The sequence below is a fragment of the Macaca nemestrina genome, chromosome 4 (genome assembly GCF_043159975.1).
Source record: "Macaca nemestrina isolate mMacNem1 chromosome 4, mMacNem.hap1, whole genome shotgun sequence".
NCBI lineage: Eukaryota > Metazoa > Chordata > Mammalia > Primates > Cercopithecidae > Macaca > Macaca nemestrina.
Window position 1 is genome coordinate 131,991,822 of NC_092128.1, and position 26,718 is coordinate 132,018,539.

Genomic DNA, 26,718 nt, shown 5'->3' on the forward strand with positions numbered 1-26,718 from the left:
CTGACCATCAGCTGCAAACCCTTCCTCTGCCTGCCTGGTCACATCTGTAGTCCTGTCTCCTGGCTCCTGTAGTATCGTGGCTTTGGTGGAGGCTCTGTCCTCAGTGGCTACCAGAGTGTGCCCTGCTAGGAAAGAAGATGCTTTCTGGTGTCAGGAAGAAAATTGTGTGCAACTGGGGAGGGGGTTTGCTGCCTGGTAGTGTTCTAGGTGCTTGGGACACAACAGTGTAGAGTCAGCCAGCCCTCCTTCCTGGGCTCATGTTCCAGTGGGAGAGAACCAGTAAACAGAAAGCATAATGCTTAAAAAGATTCTGCAGCAGCCGAGTGTGGTGGCTCACGCCTGTAATCCCAGCGCTTTGAGAAGCCAAGGGGGGCAGGTCATGAGGTCAGGAGTTTGAGACCAGCCTGGCCAACATAGTGAAAGCTCATCTCTGCTAAAAATACAAAAAATCAGCCAGGGGTGGTGGCAAGCACCTGTAATCCCAGCTACTCGGGAAGCTGAGGCAGGAGAATCGCTTGAATCTGGGAGGCGGAGGTGGCAGTGAGCTGAGATGTGCCACTGCACTCCAGCCCAGCCGACAGTGCAAGAATCTGTCTCAAAAAAGAAAAAAAAAAAAAAGATTCTGCAGCATGCTAGAGGGTACCAAGCATCATGGGAAAAGGAAGTATCAAGCTGGGTAAGGGGCTGTGAGTATAGGTAAGGAGTGAGAGGTAGCTCCTGGGGAGGGGTTGCAAATCCTATAAGGCTGCTGGAAGATGGGCTCAGTCAGAAGGTGACTTATTTTTTATTTATTACTGTTTTTAAAATTTTTATTTATTTATTTTAGAGAAAGTGTCTCACTCTGTCAGCTGGAGAGCAACGGAATGATCATAGCTCACTGCAGCCTCAATCCCCTGGGTTCAAGGGATCCTCCTGCCACAGCTTCCCGAGTAGATGGGACCACAGGTGGCACCCACCACCATACGCAGCTAATTTTTTTCCTTACTTTCTGTGAAGATGGGGTCTCACTATGTTGCCTAGGCTGGTCTGGAACTCCTGGCCTCAAGGCATCCTTCCACCTTGCCCTCCCCAAATGCTAGGATTACACCGGTGTGAGCCAGCACACTTGGCCTGAAGGTGACTTTTAAAGACTTGCATTACACAAGAGGAGTAGTCAACTGGAGATCTAGGGGAAGAGCATCCAGTCAGAGAGAACAGTCTGTGCCAACACCCTGGGGCAGGAGTGTGCCTGGTGTGTTTCAGGCACAGAGGCAGGAGATAAGTGAAGCCATGAAAGGATTTTGGGTTTTACTCTGAATGAGATGGAGAGGTACTACAGGTTTTTTGTTTTGTTTTGAAACGAAGTCTTGCTCTGCCACCCAGGCTGGAGTGAAATAGTGTGATCTCGGCTCACTGCAACCTCTGCCTCCTGGGTTCAAGTGATTCTCCTCTCTCAGCCTCCTGAGTAGCTGGGATTACAGGCACCCAGCTGATTTTTGTATTTTTAGTGGAGACAGGGTTTCACCATATTGCCAGGCTGGTCTCACTACAAAGAAATAAGTGCATGAGGTGATGGACATGCTATCTACCCTGATATGATTTTATGATTATTATGCAACATATTTATGTATCAAAACATCAAATTGTACACCATAAATATGTGCAATTACAATGTGTCAATTTAAAAAAAAATTTTTTAAGACAGTCTCACTGTGTTGTCCAGGCTGGAGTGCAGTGGCATTATCACAGCTCACTGCAGCCTTGAAATCCTGAGTTCTCATGATCCTCCTGCCTCAGCCTCCTGAGTAGCTAGGATTACTACTACTAGGCATGCCAGAGTAATACTTTTAAACTTTTATTTCTTGTAGAGTCTTTGTATGTTGCCCAGGCTGGCCTTGAACTCCTGGCTTCAAGCAATCCTCCTGCCACAGTCTCCCAAAACACTGGAATTACAAGGCCAGCCAAAAAAAAATTTTTTTAAAGAAAGAAAGAAAAAAAATTATGTAGCGCCCTGTCAAGTTGAGTTATCTCTGCCTTTTGTTGTGTTTGAGCTCTTTTACCACTCTGCACATTGTAGACAACTGATAGGAGGTAAGTGATTCTCATCCATCAAAATGCAAATGAAGTGTGTCTACTGGAAGGCAATGAATATCACGTCATGGATAGATCAGTTTTGTGTCTATTTGCAAATTCGCTTCAGCAGTCTTTATTGTGATGCTTTCAATCCTTCTTTAAATTATTTGCAATATCTCACTGATTCCCTCATTAATTAATGAGTTAAAGAAGATCTTTGACATGTATTCACTTTGTATTTGTGTGAGAGTCATTTGTTACCTGAAAAAAAAAATCCTTTAATAAGATGCTGATAGGTGATACGTGTCTTTAGATGTGCTCTTCTGATGGGTCAAAGTTTTCCATAATGCTGAAGATCTGAGAAAAAGCAGACCCCTCTCTGAAACTTACCTGGGAAGTTCTGAGTTCAGGGTACTGAGAGAGAATTTTTTTTTTATAGAGTCTCACTATGTTGCCCAGGATGGAGTGCAGTGGTGCAATCTCAGCTCACTGCAACCTCCGCCTCCTGTGTTCAAGTGATTCTCCTGCCTTAGCCTCATGAGTAGCTGGGATTACAGGTGCACGCCACCACACCCGACTAATTTTTGTATTTTTAGCAGAGATGAGGTTTCACCATGCTTGCCAGGCTGGTCTTGAACTTCTGACCTCAGGTGATCTGCCTGCCTCGGCCTCCCAAAGTGCTTGGATTACAGGCATGAGCCACCGCGCCCGGCCTGAGAGAGACTCTTTAAGTGTGCTCGCAAGCTGAGTCCTGGCTAGGGGATTGACCCAGGGTTCCCAAGAGTGAAAACCCTTGGTCCTGTGTAGATTGAGGCATCCCATTTGTATTTTGGCTGCGAGCCTGTCTGGCAGCACAATGATTTTTTATGCTGAAACTCCCACGGAACTCAGAAACGCCCAGCAAGGTTTATATGTTCATCGACTGCAACCTGATGAAGGTGGGGCCATCCACTGCGCTGGGGTGAGACCAAGGGCACACACCTCCCTTACACAGTCAATCCCAACTCTCCAAGTTTGGTCATGAGAAGAGGAACTGCAGGGGCTGGGACCGCTTAAGTACGGAGAAGCAGGCCAGGTGTGACTGCTCACAGCTGTAAGCCCAGCACCTTCAGGAGCCGAGGTGGGAGAACCACGAGCCCAGGAGTTGGAGACCAGCCTTGGCAACATAGCAATACCCCATCTCTACAAAAAAGGAATTAGCCATGCTTGGTGGTATGTACCTGTAGTCCCAGTTTCTCAAGAGGCTGAGGTGAGAGGATTACTTGAGCCCAGGAGTTCTAGGCTGTGGTGAGCCATCATCATGCCACTGTACCCCAGCCTGGATGACAGAGCAAGAACCCATCTCAAAAAAATAAAATAAAAAAAGATAAACAGCTGGGCTTGGCCCCCTCACTACTTACTCTCCAAGACTCCAGTTGTCTCCTGGTCGAGTCCCTCAATCTGTTTCCTGTGCACACCCTAGATAGAATGGGACTCAGGAACACTAGTTCTTGCCACTCTGCCCCCGACCCTGTGTCCCTTCTTAGGCTCACAGACTCCAGTGTCCTTTGGTACTAGGGCAGGACCTGCTCCTTAGCCCTAGCACTGAAGGGTGAGCCCTTCTCCAGGGGTCACTCCGTGCTCTGCCCCTACTCCTGCCAAGGAGTAAGCAATCCCAATCTGTAACAATAGCAATTCACAAATGAGTAGCAGCTGGAACTTCTCCTTGGAAGTTATGGTCAGACTCTGGGCCTCCTTGATTTCCTCCAGATCTCACTGGGACCATTTATTTTTGTTTCTTTATTTTTAGAGACAGGGTCCTGTTCTGCTACCCAGGCTGGAATGCAGTGGTACAATCATAGCTCACTGCAGCCTTGAACTCCTGAGCTCAAGTGATCCTCCTGCCGCAGCCTTCTGAGGGGCTGGGACTACAGGCTCACACCACCATGCCCAGCTATTTATTTTTATTTTTTGGAGAGTTGGGGGTCTTGCTATGTTGCCCAGGCTGGTCTTGAACTCCTGGCCTCAAGTAATCCTCCTGCCAGCCTCCCAAGATGTTGGGATTACAGGCATGAGCTACTGCACCCAGCCACTATCACTTACAAAAATGCCTCAGTGTTCTAGAATCTGATTAGGTTTGACCTTGTACAGGCTCTTTAGGAATACTGCCCCTGCTTCTGAAAAAAAATGTGTGTACTTTTTGATTTGTGGCCTCCTTCTCCAGTTCTCAAAGCTCTACTCAATCTTTCAAGCTTAGACCAAGTGCTGCCTCCTTCAGGCAGCCTTCCTGGATTGCTTGCAGATTGAATTGACTGCTCTTTATAGCTCAAATCCTCTTCCCATCCTGGTTGCATTTAGATGTTCATGTTATTTCTTCTGGTAGATTCATTTGTTCATTCATTCATTCATTCATTCATTCATTCATTCCTCAGAGGTTTTTGAGCACCTGCTCAGAAACAGGCACTGTGCTAGGCCTGGCATGCAGGTTTAAATGCATCAAATGCCCTCCTTCTCCATGCCTGCATCCCTGGGCGGGGAGTGGGCTGGGCTTGTTCCCAGCACCTAGCACAGCGCCTGCTGCCAGGTGACAGGTGTTTGATAAATAAATAGAGGCCAGGAGGCCATCTGATCACCTCTCCGGCACTTCAGTACATCCTATTTGTTTAAATTTTACCTTCTTTGCTAAATCATGCTTTAATTAACATTCGTCCTCCCTTGATGGGAGAGCAGCAGCTGTACGGCAGTTTGGAGGCTGTTGGGAGGCTGTCAAGTCTCTGCAGCTGCTCTGGCCTGGGGCTCCAGGGCTGCCTGGTTCCCACGCTGGCTGCGTGCCTCAGGGAATCCCCTACCTTCCCTTTCTCAGCCTCACCTTCCTCCTCTGCCTTCCCTTGTCTCTTGGGAGCTCTGAGATGAGAAGAGTGGGCTTGCATAAGACCATCCACATGGCGTGGCTACCATCACTGCTCCATGGCTCTGCTTCAATGACCCATCAGCCTTGATTTGGGGCTCCTATTTTCTGAGCCGCTGAACCCTGCACAAAGCAGCCTGTGTCCAGGCAGGGCCAGGCCACGCAGAGAGGTGACCCACTGTGCCCTCTGGGCAGCATAGCATCTGCAGGGGCATGGATGCCTTGAAGTAAGGTTGCCTTCAGGAGAGGACTGGGCATAGGGAGGGCAGACAGTTGACTAGGTGCCCATGGAGGTGAGCAGGCCAGAGCCATGAATGTCACAGAGCAGGAGGCAGGCCTGCCTTCTGGTTCCCACTTTGCCGGATTACCCTGAAAGGCGGACAAGTGTAGTCCACAAAAAAACCATCCGTATCAGCTGCTGACTGTGGCCGAACCCTTGGACTGTGGCTGAGCCCGTCCTTCTGGATTCTTCTGGGGTGCGCACAGAAGAGAGACTTCCTGACCAGACGCCTGCCACCCCTCCTGCAGTCTCACCGTGTCTGCCACTGTGTCTTGCCTGCTGGTCACCATTTAGTAAGGGTCCCTCATGTGAGCAGGTGCTGACATGCCCATCAAATAGGGAGTCCACTGAGGGAGGGAGATGGTGACCGGCCCCAAGTCACAAAGGAGATGGGTGATGAGACGGTGCACCAGGGACTGTCTCTGAGGTGGTAGCTGCTCCCTCTTTATTGCCCCACAAAGCCTTCAAGATCATGGGCTCCAAAGGCTTGGTGAGACCTACAGTCTAAGCTTGAGCATACAGACAGGGCAGACAGGGACCACCATTCTCTTCCTCTGTTCTCCTGTCCCAAGGCTAGGGGAAGGTCAGTAGGCTCAAGGATGTTCTGAACTTACAGGCAAACCAGGCTGTTGTCAACATAGGAGGCTTCCTGTGTGAACATCAGAGGGCCAGACCTGGTGGATCACGCCTGTAATCCCAGTTCTTTTGGAGGCCAAGGCAGGAGGATCACTTGAGCCTAGGAGTTGGAGACCAGCCTGGGCAACATAGTGAGACCACATCTCTACAAAACATTAAATAATTAGCTGGGCATGGTGGTGCACACCTGTAGTCCCAGTGGGAAGCTGAAGTGGGAGGATGGCTTCAGCTCAGGAGTTGAGGCCACAGAGAGGTATGATCGCACCACTGCACTCCAGCCTGGGCTACAGGGCAAGACCCTTTCTCTAAACAAACAAAACAAACAAACAGACATCAGAGAGATCAGCTCTCCAAAGAAGAGCTTATTCAGGAATAGCAAAGAATTGCAGTCTGGAATATGTATGTATGCTATGACCAGTTGTAGCTGCATCCAAAGGGTTCGGGGCTGAGGGACGCTTTTATCTATCTATTTCATTTTATTTTTTTTTTTAGAGACAAGGTCTAGCTCTGTCGCCTTGTGTAGTCGTGTTGTGTCCGGAATTAGTGGGTTCTTGGTCTCACTGTATTCAAGAATGAAGCCGCGGACCTTTGCGGTGAGTGTTACAGTTCTTAAAGATGGTGTGTCCAGAGATTGTTCCTTCAGACGTTCAGATGTGTCTGGAGCTTCTTCCTTCTGGTGGGTTCATGGTCTAGCTGCCAGGAGTGAAGCAGCAGACCTTCGTGGTGAGTATTACACCTCTTAAAGGCAGCGCATCTGGAGTTGTTCGTTCTTCCCTGGTCTCGCTGGCTTCAAGAGTGAAGCTGCAGACTTTTGCAGTGAGTGTGAGTGTTACAGCTCATGCTCATAAAGGCAGCCTGGACCCAAAGAGTGAGCAGCAGCAAGATTTATTGCAAAGAGAGAAAGAACAAAGATTCCACAATGTGGAAGGGCACTCCAGCAACCAGGTTACCACTGCTGGCTCTGGCAGCCTGCTTTTATTCCCTTATCTGACCCCACCCACATTCTGCTGATTGGTTCATTTTACAGAGAGTTGGTTCATTTACAGAGAGTTGGTTCATTTACAGAGAGCTGATTGGTCCATTTTGACAGAGTGCTGATTGGTGCGTTTAAAATCCTTGAGCTAGACAGAGTCACAGAGTGCTAGTTAGTTAGATACAGAGTTAGCTAGATACAGAGTACCAATTGGTGTATTTACAAACCCTGAGCTAGACACAGAGTGCTGATTGGTGCCTTTACAATCCTTGCACTAGACATAGAGTCACAGAGTGCTAGTTCTCCAAGTTCCCACTAGGTTAACTAGATACAGAGTGCTGATTGGCGCACATACAATCCTCCCGCTAGAACCTCCCGCTAGAAGTTCTCCAAGTCCCCATCCAGTTCAGGAGCCCAGCTGGCTTCACCCAGTGGATGCTGCACAGGGCTGCAGGAGGAGCTGCCCGCCAGTCCTCAGCCGCACCTGCACTCCTTAGCCCTTGGGCTGTGGATGGGACCGGGCGCCACGGAGCAGAGGGCGGCGCCAGTCGGGGAGGCTCAGGCCCCGTGGGAGCCCACCACAGTGTGGGGAGCTCAGACATGGCAGGCTGCAGGTCCCAAGCCCCGCCCGTGGGGAGGCAGCTAAGCCAGCCAGAATTTGAGTGCGGCGTCCGCGGGCTGGCACTGCTGGGGGACCTGGCGCAACCTCCGCAGCTGTTGGCCCGGGTGCTAAGCCCCTCACTGCCCTCGGCAGGCGGTGCCGGCTAGCCGCTCACTGTGCAGGGCCTGCCGAGCCCGAGCCCGCGCCCGCGCCCACCGGAACTCACACTGGCCCGCGAGCGCAGCCCTGGTTCCCGCCCGTGCCTCTCCCTCCACACCTCCTTGCAAGCAGAGGGAGGAGGCTCTGGCCTCAGCCAGCTCCCACGGTGCAGTGGTGGGCTGAAGGGCTCCTCAAGCGCCGCCAGAGTGGATACCGAGGCTGGAGGCCAAGGAGACTCCCAGAGTGAGGGCTGCTAGCACATTGTCACCTCTCAGTGTGATCATAGCTCACTACAGCCTCTTACTCCTGGGCTCAAATGATTCTCCTGCCTCAGCCTCTCGAGTAGCTGGGATTACAGGTGTGTAATGCCCAGCTAATTTTTACTTTTTTGTAGAGATGGGGTTTTGCCATGTTGGCCAGGCTGGTCTTGAACTCCTTGCCTCAAGCAATCCTCCCACCCCAGCCTCCCAAAGTGCTGGGATTATAGGCATGAGGCACTGTGCCCAGCCAGGGAAGCTTTTAAAGACAAAAAAGAAGAGAAGTCCATGTAAGCTTATTTGAAACAAAGACATTGATTACAGGGGCTCATTGCAGGAATTGGTGAAGCAGCCATTGTTGGGCAACTGTTCTTGTGTGAGGGGCTTATTTGGAACCTTGGGTTTTTTTTGTTGTTTGTTTGTTTTTTGAGATGAAATCTTGCTCTGTCACCGAGGCTGGAGTGCAGTGGCATAATCTCGGCTTACTGCAACATCTGTCTCCCAGATTCAAGTGATTCTCCTGTCTCGGCCTCCCGAGTAGCTGGGATTACAGGCACGTGCCACTGTGCCTGGCTAATTTTTATATTTTTAGTGGAGACAGGGTTTCACCATGTTGGCCAGGCTGGTCTCGAACTTCTGACCTCAAGTTATCCGCTCGTTTCCGCTTCCCAGAGTGCTGGGATTACAGGCATGAGCCACCAAGCCCAGCCTGGAACCCGGGGTTTTAGAGGAGTTCCTTGCGTAGTTCCCATCATATGTGCAGGCATTTTTTGTGTGTGATAAGTCCTATTACAGGCATAGATGCATGAGGGTTCTCACTCCATGGCCTCCTGGCAGCAGGCACACTGCTCGGTGCTGACTCTGTTTTGAGATTGGTAATGTCCACGCTATATGAGTGTTCTGGGGCTGCCGTAACAAAGTACTGCAAACTGGGTGGCTTAAGACAACAGGAATTTATTCTCTCACAGTTCTGAAGACCAGAAGGCCAGCAGTTCAAGCTGTTGGCAGGGCCATGGTTCCTCCGAAAGTCCTAGGGGAGGATTCTTTGCAGTGTCTGGTGGCTCCAGGAATATTCAGGGTCTCTTGGTTTGAGGATGCATCACTCCAGTCTGTTTCTGTCTATCACATGGCCTTCAGCCCTGCGTGCCTCTGTTTATCTCTTCTTCTTTTAAGACAGATGAGTGATCCAGATGGCCTCATTGCAACTTGATTACATCTGAAAAGACCTGTTTCCAAATAACACCACATTCTGAGGTTCGAAGTGGGCATAAATTTGGCAGGGACACTATTCAAATCTGGTGTTGAGGCTGGGTGTGGGGACTCATGCCTGTAATCCCAGCACTTTGGGAGGCTGAGATGGGAGGATTGCTTGAGGCCAGGAGTTTGAACCAGCCTGGGCAACATACAGAGACCCTATCTCTACAGAAAAATTTAAATAATTAGCTGGGTGTGATGGTGTACACCTGTAGTCCCAGCTACTTGGAAGGCTGAGGCAGGAGAATCACCTGAGCCCAGGAGGTTGAGATTACAGTGAGCCAAGATTGCACTACTGTACTCCAGTCTAGGTGACAGAGTGAGACTCTGTCTCAAAAAAAAAAAAAAATTAATTAATTAATTTAAAAAAAAATTAAGAGTTGCCCGCATTTCCAGAGCTTTGTCATGAGAACACAGGGGAGGGCCCCTCTGATCACAGTCACCCGTCTGATCCTCAGCCATCCTCTCTCAGCCCAGCTGGGGACCCTGAGGCTCAGTGGCATGTGATGTGCCTGAGGCCCTGGGTCCCACAGTGGTAGAGATGGGAGTCCCTGCTCAAGCCCCTGGTTCAAGATCTGCCTCTCCCCATGAAGTGGTCGGATTCTCCCTCATGGCACGCTTTTGTCAGCATCCTCCAGCTTCTTGTGTAAAAGTTGTCCTATAACAACTTTCAGTGTCATGAGTCCAGTTTTCCCGAAATGAAGATATGACCAAACATCTGATGGGAAAAAAGAAGGCAAATCGTCACCAATTGGCTATAACCCTAAATGTATGAGTAAAAATTAAAATAGCAATTCAAATATTTTATGTTAATTAACATCTTCAGTGATGGTTCAGTCTGGAGAGAAGTAAGCGAAGTGCTGTTTCCCTGGCAGGCTGTTTAGGGTGGCGACATCCTGAAGGAAGGAGGTGGGAGGAGATGGATCCATTTATGCTCACTGCTGTGGGCATCTCTGCCCTGCAACACCTGGGTAGGACCCAGCCCTGCTGAACAAAGATGTTTTCCTCTGAGCACAGAGTCAATCCGTGGGAGCTTCTTCTCCCTCTCCTTCTGCTCCTCCTCCTTTTTTTAAATTTTTTTAATTTTTATTTTTTTGACACAGGGTCTTGCTCTGTTGCCCAGGCTGGAGTGCAGTGGCGGCTGAAATGCAGTGGCAGCTGGAGTACAGTGGCGGAATCTTGACTCACTGCAACCTCTGCCTCCTGGGTTCAAGCATTCTCCTGCCTCGGCCTCCTGTGTAGCTGGAATTACAGGTGCATGCCACCATGCCTGGCTGATTTTTGTATTTTTAGTAGACGGGGTTTCACCATGTTGGCCAGGCTGTTGTCAAACTCCTGACCTTAGGTGATCTGCCCACCTCGGCCTCCCAAAGTGTTGGGATTACAGGCGTGAACCACCACGCCCAGTCATGAGAGCTTCCTGCAAAGGTCATAGCATTTGGGTTGGGGTTGGGGTGGGTGGGGAACCCAGAGGTCTGGGATCCCAGGGAAGAGTAGAACACGGGAAACATTGGCTGAGAGCCTGAGTTGAGACTCTGTGCTGTGCTGCCTAGCTCAGCCTCTTTGAGCTCCAGGTCTCCTCCTGGGTACCATGAGAATGAAGCCAGCACCTGCCTCAAAGCCTGCAATGAGGATTCAATGCCTCCTTCTGTGCACAGTTTAGCTCAGTGCAAAGTATGCCTTGTGGGCGCTCAGCTCAGTGCAGGTCAGCCACCATTATTCACACTGGCTAGGTGAATGCATTGACAAGTGAATTATTTTGAAGTGATCAGCAGTAGGAGGTGGGCCTTGCTCCCTCAGAGTCACCCCCAACAAGAGATTACCTTCTCTCCTTGCAAACTCCTGTGGGTCATCATGCACGGACTCAGAAGGTTCTGTCTGATCTTAGCGTTCAACCCTCGAGCAGAACAACCATGATTATGATTCTTACTTGTGTCTGCTCTTTAAAGTAAACAGCCCCTTCACACCCTGAGAACTTACAGATTGGTAAGGATATAAATACGTCAATTTGTTTGAGGCCGTTGGGGAGAAAAGTTGCATTTTGAGCATTGAGAAGGACTGAATCATGCTCTCAGGGTGTGCAATTGGATCACCCCCTTGGAGGGTTTGGCAAACGTAATTTTAGAGCAGAATTAGTATGCTTTGTGATAGAGCCATTACACTTATAAAAAGATTTATTTTTTTCAATTCTAAGCAAGGATTTTGGCTCTTTTTAAAGGGTTTTCCAAAAAAGCTTAAAGTGTGCTTCGGAAAGGAGGGTTTTGAGAGTTGTGGCAAGAGACTGAACTGGTCTCTCTCTCCTGGGCACATCTTTGATCCAAAGGTCTAAGTTGTGGTTACATACCCTCATGATACATGGGCTTGGAGAGAGCCTGGGCTTCCTTATCAAGCTACTGCTTCCTTTTATTTATTTATTTATTTATTTATTTATTTATTTATTTATTTATTTATTTGAGACCACGTCTCACTCTGTCACCCAGAATGGAGTGCAATGGCATGATCTGGCTCACTGCAACCTCCGCCTCCTGGGTTCAAGCGATTCTCCTGCCTTAGCCTTCCGAGTAGCTGGGATTATAGGCATCCGACATCATGCCTGGCTAATTTTTGTATTTTTGTAGAAACAGGGTTTCACAATGTTGGCCAGTGTGGTCTTGAACTCCTGAGCTCAGGTGATCTGTCTGTCTCGGCCTCCCAGAGTGTTGGGATTACGGGCATAAGCCACTGCACTGGCCACCACTTCCTTTTCAATGTAACAGGTTCATTATCCCCCCAAGTTCCAGTAAGGCCCTTTCATTATTCCACCACATCCTTCAAGAGAGTGGATTGGGAAAAGTCTAATTAGGGCAGACAGATTTTAGGTAGTATGGAACAGAGGTGCCCATGAACTATTTGAAGAACTTTAAAGACACATGCATCTTTTTTACTACTATAAAGGAGAAATATAAATAAAAGTTCTTAACCTTGATTGCAGGAAGAGACAAGGTGTATTCAAGAGTGTGGTTCTGGGAGGTAGGACTTTGGGTCTTAGGCTAGTGGCTGTAAAGGGGCTGTGAGGGCTTTGAGGGGGACCTGGGCATGGGGACAGCAGCCTTCAGCCCCTCTGGGGCTTCCAGGGTAGGCAGGACAGGTAAGGGGAGACTTTGGAGCTCCAAGAAGATTCTTTCATTGCACAGCCTGTTTCCTCATCTGTCCAACGAGGATCTGGAGGTGCGCTTTCTGCCTCTCCAATCAGGATCTCAGGGGTCAGCTGAAGAGAAGGCACTTTGGGAGTTTAAGGTGGCTGGATGTGAGTGCCAGTCGTGATGTGGGGTTCCTGAAATGCTCGTCTGTTCTGGGGTGTCTCTCTGGTCCCTCTTCCTGTTTTCTTTTCTGCTTTCCCATAAGACAGGTTGATTTCAGAGTCTAAGGTCATGTCTCCCGTCAAAGGCTACTTTGAGAAAAAACCAGCTGAATTTGGGCCAGGTGCCTCCTTTTTGTCTTGCTTTTTGGGGAAAAAAGTTTCAAGTTAATAACCAGTGATTTGAATTAATTTAATTTTAATTGTTGCTCTCTTTCTTAGAGACAGTCTTGCTCTGTCCCCCAGGCTAGAGGGCAGTGGCGTGATCATAGCTCACTGCAGCCTTGAACTCCTGGGCTCAAGAGATCTTCCTGCCTCAGCCTCCTGAGTAGCTGGGACTACAGGTGCACACCACCACACCTGGCGAATTTTTAAATATTTTGTAGAGATGGCGGTCTCGTGGCTGGTGCGGTGGCTCATGCTTATAATCCCAGCACTTTAGGAGGCTAAGGCGGGCGGATCACTTGATGTCAGGAGTTCGAGACCAGCCTGGTTAACATGGTGAAACCCTGTCTCTACTAAATATATAAAAAAGTTAGCCAGGCATGGTGGCACGTGCCTGTAATCCCAGCTACTTGGGAGGCTGAGGCAGGAGAATCGCTGGAACCCAGGAGTTCATAAATGGAGGTTGCAGTAAGCTGAGATCACACCAGTGCACTCCAGCCTGGGACATAGAGCAAGACTGTGTCTTTAAAAAAAAAAAAAAAGAAAAGAAATAAAGAAATTGCCAACCTGCTTGCCTAAGTGACTGTACCATTTGGTATTCCCATCAACAATGAGTGGAAGTTTCACTTGTTCCCATGCTCACAGGCATTCTGCGTTGTCAGGCTTTTGTAATTTATTTGTTTTAAGCCATTCTAATATATGTGTAATGGTGTCTCACTGTGGCTTAAATTTGCATTTCTCTAATGACTAATGATATTGAGCCTCTTTTCATGGGCATATTTGCCATACGTATATTTTCTTTGGTAAAGTGTCTGTTCAGATCTTTTGCTCGACTGTATCATTTGCGTGTTCTTTTTTTTTTTCTTGAGTGTTTTAGAGTTCTTTAAATCTTCTACATACAAGTCCTTAATCACAATATATTGCTATGGTTTTTGCTTTATACAGTCAGTTATCTCTTAGAACAATGTAGAACAAGAAAAAGAGTTTTAAAATATTTATCTCCTTTCAAACTATTTTTAGAGATCTTCTCTTCTTTGTGTAAATCCAGATTTCTGCCTGGTATCATAGTCTTCTGCTTGAATACTTTTCTTTAACATTTCTTGTATTACAGATCCACAAATAATGAATTCTCTCTGCTTTTGTGTGTCTGGAAAGAGTCTTTATTTATTGTTTATTTTTGAGCACTAGAATTCCGGGGTGAGAGTGTTTTTCCTTGCATTCCTTTACCAGGGTCACTCCATTATCTTCTGGCATGCACAGTTTCTGATAAGAAGTCTTGCACTATAATTCTATTTGTGCTTCTGTATGTAATGTGTCTGCTTTTTTTCTAGCTTCCTTTTAGATACGGTCTTTATCACTGGTTTTTAGAAGTTTGAATAGGATGTGTCTGAGCTTTTTGGTTTTTTGTATTTGGGGGATGAGCTATTTGTTCTAGTGTGGTCCTATGATTTTTTAAAAGTCACATTTAATATTAACTAAGTTTTTTTTTAAATTTCCAGCTTTTAAGTTCAGGGGTACATGTGCAGGATGTGCAGGTTTGTTACGTAGGTAAACATGTGCCATGGTGGTTTGCTGCACAGACCCTCCCATCACCTGGGGATTAAGCCCAGCATCCACTAGCTATTCCTCCTGATCCTCTCCCTCCTCCCACCCCCCGCCCTCTGACAGGCCCCAGTGTATGTTGTTCCCCTCTATGCATCCCTATGATTTTTAAATCTATAATTTGTTGTGACTTCATTTTTGGAAAATTATTGGTCATTATTTCCTCAACTAGTCTCCCTCTTTGTTTCTATTTGCCTTCTGGGATTTCAATTTCACTTATGTTAACTTTTTTCTTTCTTTTCTTTTCTTTTTCTTTCTTTCTTTCTTTTTTTTTTTTTTTTTTTTTTTTTTTAGAGAGTCAGCGTCTTGCTCATTGCCAAGGCTGGAGTGCAGTGGCGTGATCTTGGCTCACTGCACCCTTGACCTCCCAGGTTCAAGCCATTCTCCCATCTCAACCTCTCAAATAGCTGGGACTGCAGGTGTGTGCCACCATACCCTGCTAATTTTTAAAAATTTTCTGTAGAGACAAGATCTCATAATGTGGCTGGTCTCAAAGTGGTGGGCTCAAGTGATCTTCCTGCCTCAGGCTCCCAAAGTGCTGGGATGACAGACATGAGCCACTGTGCTCAGCCTTCACATATGTTAGATTATTAATTATTGTCCCACACCAATTGGGTGCTCTATCTTGTAAAATGTCTCATAAAATGTTTTTACTCTGTGTGTGTGTGTGTGTGTGTGTGTGTGTGTGTTTGTGTGTGTGTGTTTCAGTTTGGGTAATTCTCGTTGACTTCCCTTAACATTCAGTTATTTTCTCAGTAGTGTCAAATATTCTGATGAGCTCTTTAAAACCATTTTTAAAAATCTCTGTTATTGCTGTTCACAAAATATTTCTAACATTTACAGTTGATCCTTTCTTACACCTTGCATAGCTCTGCTGAAATTTCTCATGTGTTCATGAATATTTTTCACCTTTTCTACCACAGCCTTTAATGTATCAATCATAGTCATTTTAAAATCTCTGTCTTATAGTTCTAACATCTAAGTCACTTCTGAGTCTAGTTCTCTTGATTGATTTATCTCTTTTTTTTTTTTTTTTTTTTTTGAGATGGAGTCTGGCTCTGTCGCCCAGGCTGGAGTGCAGTGGCGGGGTCTCAGCTCACTGCAAGCTCCGCCTCCCGGGTTTACGCCATTCTCCTGCCTCAGCCTCCCCAGTAGCTGGGACTACAGGCGCCCGCCACCTCGCCCGGCTAGTTTTTTTTGTATTTTTTAGTAGAGACGGGGTTTCACCGTGTTCGCCAGGATGGTCTCGATCTCCTGACCTCGCCATCCGCCCGTCTCGGCCTCCCAAAGTGCTGGGATTACAGGCTTGAGCCACCGTGCCCGGCCGATTGATTTGTCTCTTGACAGAGAGTGTTTTCACTTGCTTTTTGGATGTGTCTTGCAGTTTTTGATTGAGTGCCAGACATGGCATACAGAACAGTAGAGACTGAAGTAAAAATTTATGTCTGAAAATGGCAAGTCTTTTCTTTTGCTTGGCTGCCAGTATGGGGGAGGGGAGAGTTGAGTCAATCTTTTCAGGAATGAAACTGGAATTGGGTTTTGTTGTTGTTATATTTACCGTCAATGCACTACCAGCTTGCATTTTTCTAGAGGTGTCTTGTGCTTATTGTGGGGCTGGGTTGCTTGAGGGTTTTTGTCAATGCTCCCATAACACTGTCATCTTTTGGCCTTCCCTGGGTGCCTGCATCTCAGAGAAGATTTCTATACTCTTGCCTCTCCTACTTCAGTAGACTGATTGCTGTCACTTGGTACTTACTAGCCTGGTGGTGGTGGACAAAGATGTTCCTTGTTTTCCTGGCCCAGCCTCAATCTTAGGCAGGTCTTGTGTCTCAGGGTCTTGGCAGTGGGATTTTCTCAGTGATCCTGCCCTCCCACCTATGGAAGGCAAACTCTGCCTTGCATCCTCAGTGTGTCTTCTCCAGGAGAAAATTTGTTGTCCCTCAACCAGCAAAAGACCTCTAGTGGAATTAGTATAAAATTCTGGGCCCAGTATGATTTCCTGCTCCTCCTTGCGAGATATATTTTTATTCTTCTACCCTCATCCCACCTGCAATGGTCCTCACCTGTGTCCTGGGGGTGACAGCGTTCTCTGCTCTTCACCCAACTTCACCCACAGCTTATGGCCTTTGTTTCAAGGGGACAAGTGTCTCAGTGAGTTCTGTGCCTCTCCTACAGTGGCAGCTCCTCCCCTTATCCAGGCATGCATGCAAGGGAGGTTTGCTATAGTGTCCCATCCTATGTCTAATCTTTTGTGCAAGCTCCCAGTGGAGATATGAAGAGAAAAGCCTGCATTTACACCAGAGCTCTGTAGTCTCATGCTAGACTTCCCTTGGGCTTTAGAAATTTGTTGAAATTTTTACCTAAATTCTTCTTACCTATTTATATGTCAACTGAAGCCTTTTCCTCCTGTGCTCTGTCAGAGTCGATTCAGTGCTTGCATCCCATTTTTCCTTAGAAAGGCCCATCTTTCCTTAGATTTCAGACTATTTGGTTGCCCTGCAACTTCAGCTTTCCGATAGATTCAGAAAAAGTGACGGTTTTCTTATTGTTAGGATAGGAGTGACAGTCTTTCTGGCTTTGTACCACCAAGGCAGAAACAAAACTCTGTTTTCTCCACTTTGGAAAGAAACAGCCTGGGTGTGGTGGCTCACACCTGTAATCCCAGCACTTTGGGAGACTAAGACAGGTGGATCACCTGAGGTCAGGAGTGTGAGACCAGCCTGGCCAACATGACGAAACCCCGTCTCTACTAAAAATACAAAAATTAGCCAGGTGTGGTGGTGGGCGCCCGTAATCCCAGCTAATTGGGAGGCTGAGACACAAGAACTGCTTGAACCCGAAAGGCGGATGTAGCAGTGAGCTGAGATGGCACCACTGCATTCCAGCCTGTGTGACGGAGTGAGACTATCTCAAAATAAAAAGGAAAGAAAAGAAGGAAACAAGGAAGGTAGAGGAGGAACTGCAGTGGAATAGACAGAGAGGTTTTTCCAAAACAGAAACAGGATGGGCCCAAAGATTCCGTTCTTCAGCAGACCCAGGATATGGTATTCTAGGACAAAGATGGTGGACATTTGTGAACGTGCAATCAGCAGAAAATCTTGAATTAACTAGAAGTCAAGAGATGTGACAATCCATTGAGACAAAGGCAAATACACTGGGGCTGAGGCTATATCTCAGCCATGCAGATTGATCCCATTGGAGGTGAGGGCTGGCACCTGGTCCCCTGATAGCTCTGATGGAGGAGAGGCAGGAGCTTGGCAAGTAATAACCTTTGTGCAGTGAAAGGTGGCTGGCATACAGTACTATACCCGCAAAGTATCCAGTATATGAACCCTTAAATGTCTCCTCCCCAGCAACTCAGACTTTGTGCACAAGGGTTTTCATCTCCTGATTTTGGTAGCTTCAGAGTCCTACCTGTTTTAATTTTCCCCCCAAAATTTTTCTTTCCACCCTCATTCTTTTTTTTTTATTTTTTGAGATTGTCTCACTCTGTCACCCAGACTGGAGTGCAGTGGCCCCATCGTAGCTCACTGTAGTCTCAAACTTCTGGGCTCAAGTGATCCCCCTGCCTCCGCCTCCCAAGTAACTGGGACAACAGGTATGCAGCACCACACCCAACTAATTTTTATGTTCTTCTATAGAGATAGGGTCTCGCAGTGTTGCCCAGGCTGGTCTCAAACTCCTGGGCTCAAATGATCCTCCAGTTTTGGCTTCTCAAGGTGCTGGGATTACAGGTGTGAGCCACTGCACCCTGCCAATTTGCCCTTTAAAAACACTTTGTTGACATATACAGACCATAAAATTCACCCATTGAAGTTTATAGGTCCGTGGTGTTTAGTATATTCACATGAATTGATTTGTTCTTTAGATCTTAGTGACTTCTGAGTAGGATTTGACATTATTTGTTTACAAAATTAAACACAATAGGAACAGGACAACTAATAAAAACAATATGGCTCCCCCTACATAGAAATCAGCTTTGCCAGCTGGGCGCAATGGCTCACACCTGTAATCCCAGCACTTTGGGAGGCTGAGGAGGGCAGATCATTTGAGGTCAGGAGCTTAAGACCAGCCTGACCAACATGGTGAAACCCCCTCTCTACTAAAAACACAAAAAAATAAGCCAGGCCTGGTGGTGTGTGCCTGTAGTTCCAGTTACTCAGGAGGCTGAAGCAGGAGAATAGCTTGAACCTGGGAGGCGGAGGTTGCAGTGAGCCAAGACCGCACCACAGCACTCCAGCCTGGGCTACAGAGCGAAACTCTGTCTCAAAAAAAAAAAAAAAAAAAGTAAAAGAAAAGAAAAGAAAAGAGGCTTTGCCAGGCACTCAAATGAGTTTCTCCATTTGAGCAGTTAGTTTAGCTTAAGTCCCCTGGCAGAGAAGAAAAAAGGGAAATGGGTTGTATAATCCTCATTGTCTGATAAAACAATGAAGACACATTTCTCAAGGGAAATGCTCTTTCCTGGCAAAGACTCCAAGCAGGGCATTTGCATAAAGAACCATTATACATGACACTTATTGATATACTAAAGACTTCTATTCAGAACAATACCGACATTTCTCCACTTAAATAAATTATTTACTAAATAGATTTGTTTGCAGGAATAAAATGTTTAGTGTAATACTGCAATTAAGAACATAGGCTTTAGAGTCAGAAAACTTTGCCAGCTTACCATCTTGTGTAAACTTGTGCAACCTTGTGCAAGTTATTTTGTCTCTACAAGTCTTAGTTGCCTCTTCTGTAAATAGGGTTAATGATAGTTTTTCTATCAAAGGATTTTGTTCTGAGGGTTTAGTGATAGAGGAAGGTTAGGTTGGTGCCTACAATGTTTCTCCACTGTAAAGATACTATATCTCACGTTTTCTATCAGTAAGATTTTTTGTTTTTTTGTTTTTTGTTTTGAGACATTCTCGCTCTGTCACCCAGGCTGGAGTGCAGCGGCCCAATCTCGGCTCACTGTAACCTTCACCTCCTGGGTTCAAGTGATTTTCTTGCCTCAGCCTCTCGAGTAGCTGGGATTACAGATGCCCGCCACCATGCCTGGCTAATTTTTGTATTTTTAGTAAAGATGGGGCTTCATCATGTTGGCCAGGCTAGTCTCAAACTCCTGGCCTCAAGTGATCTGCCCGTTTCAGCCTCCCAAGGTGATGGGAATACAGGCGTGAGTCACCGTACCCGACCTCAGTTAAGTATCTTTTAAGGTGGTACTTTGAGATTATTTAAATATCCTATTACTCTTCAAAGTTGTACCCATTAGTTTTGTTACAGGAAAGAGGTTCCAATCCAGACCCCGAGAGAGGGTTCTTGGATCTTATACAAGAAAGAATTCGTAGAGAGTCCATAGAGTAAAGTGAAATCAAGTTTATTAGGAAAGGAAAGAAATAAAAGAATGGCTTCTGTATAGATGGAGCAGCCCCAAGGGCTGCTGGTTGCCCATTTTAATGGTTATTTCTTGATGATATGCTAAACAAGGCGTAGATTATTCATGCCTCCACTTTTTAGTCCATATAGGGTAACTTCATGACATTGCCGTGGCATTTGTAAACTCCCATGGCGCTGGTGGGAGTGTAGCAGTGAAGACGACCAGAGGTCACTCTCATGGCTATCTTGGTTTTGGTGTGTTTTAGTCAGCTTCTTTACTGCAATCTGTTTTATCAGTAAGGTCTTTATGCCCTGTATCTTGTGCTGACCTCCTATGTCATCCAGTGACTTAGAATGCCTTCACTGTCTGGGAATGCAGCCCAGTATGTCTCAGCCTCATTTTACCCAGCTCCTATTCAAGATGGAGTTGCTCTAGTTTAAATGCCTCTGACAATTTTATCATCCACTGATGGTTCTTACCCAAATCAGTCATCCCTAGGGTAACTGCCAAATGGTGATCTTCCAATGCTTTCATTCCTTCTACAATTATTTGCTGACTTTCTATGTAAGAAAGAGCTCTATGAAATTAAAGAAAATCTAAATAAATGAAAACACTTATTTAGAACATTCTTGTTCATCAATCAGAAAACTTAATATTGTTAAGATAGCAATAGTCTCCAAACTGATCTATAAATTCAATTCAATCCCTATCAGAATCCCAGCTGATGTGTGTGCGTGTGATTTATTTTGTTTTTGTTTTGTTTTTGCAGAAATTAACGAGTAGACCCTAAAATTGACATGGAAATGCAAGGTACCCAGAGCAACCAAATGATCTTGAAAAAGAAGAACAAAGTAGGAGGACTCACACTTTCTGAGTTAAAACTGACTTCAAAGCTCCATTAACCAGGACAGTGTGGTGCTGGTATAAGGGTAACATACAGATGAATGGAACAGAATTTTTAGTGCAGAAATAAACTTTTAAATCATGGACATTTGATTTTTTTTTAATATACTTTAAGTTCTAGGGTACATGTGCACAACGTGCAGGTTTGTTACATATGTATACATGTGCTATGTTGGTGTGCTGTACCCATTAACTCGTCATTTACATTAGGTATATCTCCTAATGCTATCCCTCCTCCCTACCCCCTCACCACAATAGGACCCGGTGTGTGATGTTCCCCTTCCTGTGTCCAAATAATCCCATTGTTCAATTCTCACCTATGAGTGAGAACATGTGGTATTTGGTTTTTTCTTCTTGCGTTAGTTTGCTGCATCCATGTCCCTACAAAGGACACGAACTCATCCTTTTTTATGGCTGCATAGTATTCCATGGTGTATATGTGCCACATTTTCTTAATCCAGTCTGTCACTGATGGACACTTGGGTTGATTCCAAGTCTTTGCTATTGTGAATAGTGCCACAACAAACATATGTGTGCATGTGTCTTTATAGCAGCATGACTTATAATCCTTTGGGTATATACCAAGTCATGGGATGCCTGGGTCAAATGGTATTTCAAGTTCTAGATCCTTGAGGAATCGCCACACTGTTTTCCACAATGATTGAACTAGTTTACATTCCCACCAACAGTGTAAAAGTGTTCCTATTTCTCCACATCCTCTCTAGCACCTGTTGTTTCTTGATTTTTTAATGATTGCCATTCCAACTGGTGTGAGATGGTATCTCATTGTGGTTTTGATTTGCATTTCTCTGATGGCCAGTGATGACAAGCATTTTTTCATGTGTCTGTTGGCTGTATGAATGTCTTCTTTTGAGAAATGTCTGTTCATATCCTTTGCCCACTTTTTGATGGGGTTGTTTTTTTCTTGTAAATTTGTTTGAGTTCTTTGTAGGTTCTGGTTATTAGCCCTTCGTCAGATGAGTAGATTGTAAAAATTTTCTCCCGTTCTGTAGGTTGCCTGTTCGCTCTGATGGTAGTTTCTTTTGCTGTGCAGAAGCTCTTTAGTTTAATGAGATCCCATTTGTCAATTTTGGCTTTTGTTGCCATTGCTTTTGGTGTTTTAGACATGAAGTCCTTGCCCATGCCTATGTCCTGAATGGTATTACCTAGTTTTCTTCTAAGGTTTTTATGGTTTTAGATCTAACATTTAAGTCTCTAATCCATCTTGAATTAATTTTCATATAAGGAGTAAGGAAAGGATCCAGTTTCAGCTTTCTACTTATGGCTAGACAATTTTCCCAGCACCATTTATTAAATAGGGAATCCTTTCCCCATTTCTGGTGTTTCTCAGGTTTGTCAAAGACCAGATGGCTGTAGATGTGTGCTATTATTTCTGAGGGCTCTGTTCTGTTCCATTGGTCTATATCTCTGTTTTGGTACCAGTACCATGCTGTTCTGGTTACTGTAGCCTTGTAGTATAGTTTGAAGTCAGGTAGCGTGATGCCTCCAGCTTTGTTCTTTTGACTTAGGATTGTCTTGGCAGTGTGGGGTCTTTTTTGGTTCCATATGAACTGCTCTAAAAAGCAGTTTTTTCCAATTCTGTGAAGAAATTCATTGGTAGCTTAATGGGGATGGCATTGAATCTATAAATTACCTTGGGCAGTATGGCCATTTTCACAATATTGATTCTTCCTATCCATGAGCATGGTAGGTTCTTCCGTTTGTTTGTGTCCTCTTTTATTTCACTGGGCAGTGGTTTGTAGTTCTCCTTCAAGAAGTCCTTTACATCCCTTGTAAGTTGGATTCCTAGGTATTTTATTCTCTTTGAAGCAATTGTGAATGGGAGTTCATTCATGATTTGGCTCTCTGTTTGTCTGTTACTGGTGTATAAGAATGCTTGTGATTTTTCCACGTTGATTTTTTATCCTGAGACTTTGCTGAAGTTGCTTATCAGCTTAAGGAGATTTTGGGCTGAGACGATGGGATTTTCTAAATATATAATCATGTCATCTGCAAACAGGGAAAATTTGGCTTCTTCTTTTCCTAACTGAATACCCTTGCTTTCTTTCTCTTGCCTGATTGCCCTAGCCAGAACTTCCAACACTATGTTGAATAGGAGTGGTGAGAGAGGGCATCCCTGTCTTGTGCCAGTTTTCAAAGGGAATGCTTCCAGTTTTTGCCCATTCAGTATGATATTGGCTGTGAGTTTGTCATAAATAGCTCTTATTATTTTGAGATACGTTCCATCAGTACCGAATTTATTGAGAGTTTTTAGCATGAAAGGCTGTTGAATTTTGTCAAAGGTCTTTTCTGCATCTAATGAGATAATCATGTGGTTTTTGTCTTTGGTTCTGATTATATGCTGGATTACATGTATTGATTTGCGTAGGTTGAACTAGCCTTGCGTCCCAGGGATGAAGCCCACTTGATCATGGTGGATGCGTTGTTGGTCTAAAATTCTCTTTTTTTGTTGTGTCTCTGTCAGGCTTTGGTATCAGGATGATGTTGGCCTCGTAAAATGAGTTAGGGAGGATTCCCTCTTTTTCTATTGATTGGAATAATTTCAGAAGAAATGGTACCAGCTCCTCCTTTTACCTCTGGTAGAATTCAGCTGTGAATCCATCTGGTCCTGGACTTTTTTTGGTTGGTAGGCTATTAATTATTGCCTCAATTTCAGAGCCTGCTATTGGGTCTATTCAGGGATTCGACTTCTTCCTGGTTTAGTCTTGGGAGAGTGTAAGTGTCCAGGAAATTATCCATTTCTTCTAGGTTTTCCGGTTTATTTGCATCGAGGTGTTTATAGTATTCTTTGATGGTAGTTTGTATTTCTGTGGAGTTGGTGGTGATATCCCCCTTATCATTTTTTATTGTGTCTATTTGATTCTTCTCTCTTTTCTTCTTTATTAGTGTTCCTAGTGGTCTATCAATTTTGTTGATCTTTTCAAAAAACCAGTTCCTGGGTTCATTGATTTTTTGGAGGGTTTTTTGTGTCTCTATCTCCTTCAGTTCTGCTCTAATCTTAGTTATTTCTTGCCTTCTGCTAACTTTTGAATGTGTTTGTTCTTGCTTCTCTAGTTCTTTTAATTGTGATGTTAGGGTGTCAGTTTTAGATTTTCCCTGCTTTCTCTTGTGGGCATTTAGTGCTATAAATTTTCCTCTACACACTGCTTTAAATGTGTCCCAGAGATTCTGGTATATTGTATCTTTGTTCTCAGTGGCTTCAAAGATCATCTTTATTTCTGCCTTCATTTCGTTACATACCCAGTAGTCATTCAGGAGCAGGTTGTTCAGTTTCCATGTAGTTGAGCAGTTTTGATTGAGTTTTTAGTCCTGAGTTCTAGTTTGATTGCACTGTGGTCTGAGAGACAGTTTGTTATAACTTCTGTTCTTGTACATTTGCTGAGGAGTGCTTTACTTCCAACTATGTGGTCAATTTTGGAATAAATGCGATGTGGTGCTGAGAAGAATGTATATTCTGTTGATTTGGGGTGGAGAGTTCTGTAGATGTCTATTAGGTCCGCTTGGTGCAGAGTTGAGTTCAATTCCTGGATATCCTTGTTAACTTTCTGTCTCGTTGATCTGTCTAATGTTGACAGTGGGGTGTTGAAGTCTCCCATTATTATTGTATGGGAGTCTAAGTCTCTTTGTAAGTCTCTAAGGACTTGCTTTATGAATCTGGGTGCTCCTGTATTGGGTGCATATATATTTAGGTTAGCTCTTTCTGATGAATTGATCCCTTTACCATTATGTCATGGCCTTCTTTGTCTCTTTTGATCTTTGATGGCTTAAAATCTGTTTTATCAGAGACTAGGATTGCAACCCCTGCTTTTTTTGTTTGTTTGTTTTCCATTTGCTTGGTAGATCTTCCTCCATCCCTTTATTTCGAGCCTATGTGTGTCTCTGCATGTGAGATGGGTCTCCTGAATACAGAAAACTGATGGTTCTTGACTCTGTATCCAATTTGCCAGTCTGTGTCTTTTAATTGGAGCATTTAGTCCATTTACATTTAAGGTTAATATTGTTATGTGTGAATTTGATCCTGTCAATATGATATTAGCTGGTTATTTTGCTCGTTAGTTAATGCAGTTTCTTCCTAGCATCGATGGACTTTACATTTTAACATGTTTTTGCAATGGCTGGTACCTGTTGTTCCTTTCCATGTTTAGTGCTTCCTTCAAGAGCTCTTGTAGGGCAGGCCTGGTGGTGACAAAATCTCTAAGCATTTGCTTGTCTGTAAAGGATTTTATTTCTCCTTCACTTATGAAACTTAGTTTGGCTGGATATGAAATTCTGGGTTGAAAATTCTTTTCTTTAAGTATGTTGAATATTGGCCCCCACTCTCTTCTGGCTTGTAGAGTTTCTGCCGAGAGATCTGCTGTTAGTCTGATGGGCTTCCCTTTGTGTATAACCCGACCTTTCTCTCTGGCTGCCCTTAACATTTTTTCCTTCATTTCAACTTTGGTGAATCTGACAATTATGTGTCTTGGAGTTGCTCTTCTCAAGGAGTATCTTTGTGGCGTTCTCTGTATTTCCTGAATTTGAATGTTGGCCTGCCTTACTAGGTTGGGGAAGTTCTCCTGGATATTTTCCTGCAGAGTGTTTTCCAACTTGGTTCCATTTTCCCCCTCACTTTGAGGCACACCAATGAGATATAGACTTGGTCTTTTCACATAATCCCATATTTCTTGGAGGCTTTGTTCATTTCTTTTTACTCTTTTTTTCTAAAGTTCTCTTCTCACTTGATTTCATTCATTTGATCTTCAGTCACTGATACTCTTTCTTCCAGTTCATCGAGTCGGTTACTGAAGCTTGTGCATTTGTCACATAGTTCTCGTGTTATGGTTTTCATCTCTATCAGTTCTTTTAAGGACTTCTCTACATTGGTTATCCTAGTTAGCCATTCATCAAATCTTTTTTCAAGGTTTTTAGTTTCTTTGCACTGGTTACGTAGTTCCTCCTTTAGCTCTGAGAAGTTTGATCGACTGAAGCCTTCTTCTCTCAACTCGTCAAAGTCATTCTCTGTCCAGCTTTGTTCCGTTGCTGGCGATGAGCTGCATTCCTTTGGAGGGGGAGATGTGCTCTGATTTTTTTAATTTCCAGCTTTTCTACACTGCTTTTTCTCCATCTTTGTGGTTTTATCTGCTTTTGGTCTTTGATGCTGGTGACGTACTGATGGGATTTTTGGTGTGGGTGTCCTTTCTGTTTGTTAGTTTTCCTTCTAACAGTCAGGACCCTCAGCTGCATGTCTGTTGGAGTTTGCTTGAGGTCCTCTCCAGACCCTGTTTGTCTGGGTATTAGCAGCAGAGGCTGCAGAAGATAGAATATTGCTGAACAGCGAGTTTTGCTGTCTGATTCATTCTCTGGAAGGTTTATCTCAGGGGTGTATGCAGCCGTGTGAGGTGTGAGGTGTCGGTCTGCACCTGGTGGGGGATGTCTCACAGTTTGGCTACTCAGGTGTCAGGGACCCACTTGAGCAGTCAGTCTGTCTGTTCTCATATCTCAACCTCTGTGCTGGGAGATCCACTGCTCTCTTCAAAGCTATCAGATAGGGACATTGACCTCTGCCGAGGTTTCTGCTGCTTTTTGTTTAGCTATGCCCTCTCCCCAGAGGTGGAGTCTACAGAGGCAGGCAGGCCTCCTTGAGCCATGGTGGGCTCCACCCAATTTGAGCTTTCTGGCAGCTTTGTTTACCTACTTAAGCCTCAGCAATGGTGGGTGCCCCTCCCCCAGCCTCACTGCTGCCTCACAGTTAGATCTCAGACTGCTGTGTTAGCAATGAGGGCGGCTCCATGGGTGAGGGACCCGTTGGGCCAGGTGTGGGATATAATCTCCTAGTGTGCCATTTGCTAAGACCCTTGGTAAAGCGCAGTATTAGGGTAGGAGTTACCCGATTTTCCAGGTGTTGTGTGTCTCAATTTCCTTTCGCTAGGAAAAGGAATTCCCTTCCCCCTTGTGCTTCCCAGGTGAGGCGATGCCTCACCCTGCTTCAGCTCTCGCTGGTTGGGTTGTACCTGCTGACCAGCGCCAACTGTCCGACACGCCCCAGTGAGATGAACCTGGTACCTCAGTTGGAAATGCAGAAATCACCCATCTTCTGTGTCGCTCATGCTGGGAGCTGGAGGCTAGAGATGTTCCTATTCGGCCATCTTGGGCATGCCCCCTGACATTAGACTTTTGACAGAGTTGCCAAGACAATTTATGGGGGAAAGATTAGTCTTTTCAACCAATGATGCTGTGACAACTGGACATC

The 26,718-nt window shown here is 45.3% G+C and overlaps 1 protein-coding gene and 1 long non-coding RNA gene across 2 annotated transcripts in view; both read left to right on the forward strand.

Annotated features, from left to right (window-relative positions):
* LOC139362935 (uncharacterized) overlaps positions 1 to 20,552 on the forward strand; it is a 35,474-nt gene extending 14,922 nt beyond the window's left edge. The window contains exons 3-4 of the long non-coding RNA XR_011622567.1: positions 6,348 to 6,448; positions 20,335 to 20,552. This is a non-coding gene — a long non-coding RNA (uncharacterized lncRNA). The remainder of the gene's footprint in view (positions 1 to 6,347; positions 6,449 to 20,334) is intronic.
* A 5,705-nt stretch (positions 20,553 to 26,257) lies between these two features.
* LOC105466768 (uncharacterized) overlaps positions 26,258 to 26,718 on the forward strand; it is a 68,914-nt gene continuing 68,453 nt past the window's right edge. Inside the window, exons 1-2 of the mRNA XM_071094149.1 lie at positions 26,258 to 26,344; positions 26,432 to 26,527. Coding sequence (XP_070950250.1) covers positions 26,258 to 26,344; positions 26,432 to 26,527 — 183 coding nt within the window. The remainder of the gene's footprint in view (positions 26,345 to 26,431; positions 26,528 to 26,718) is intronic.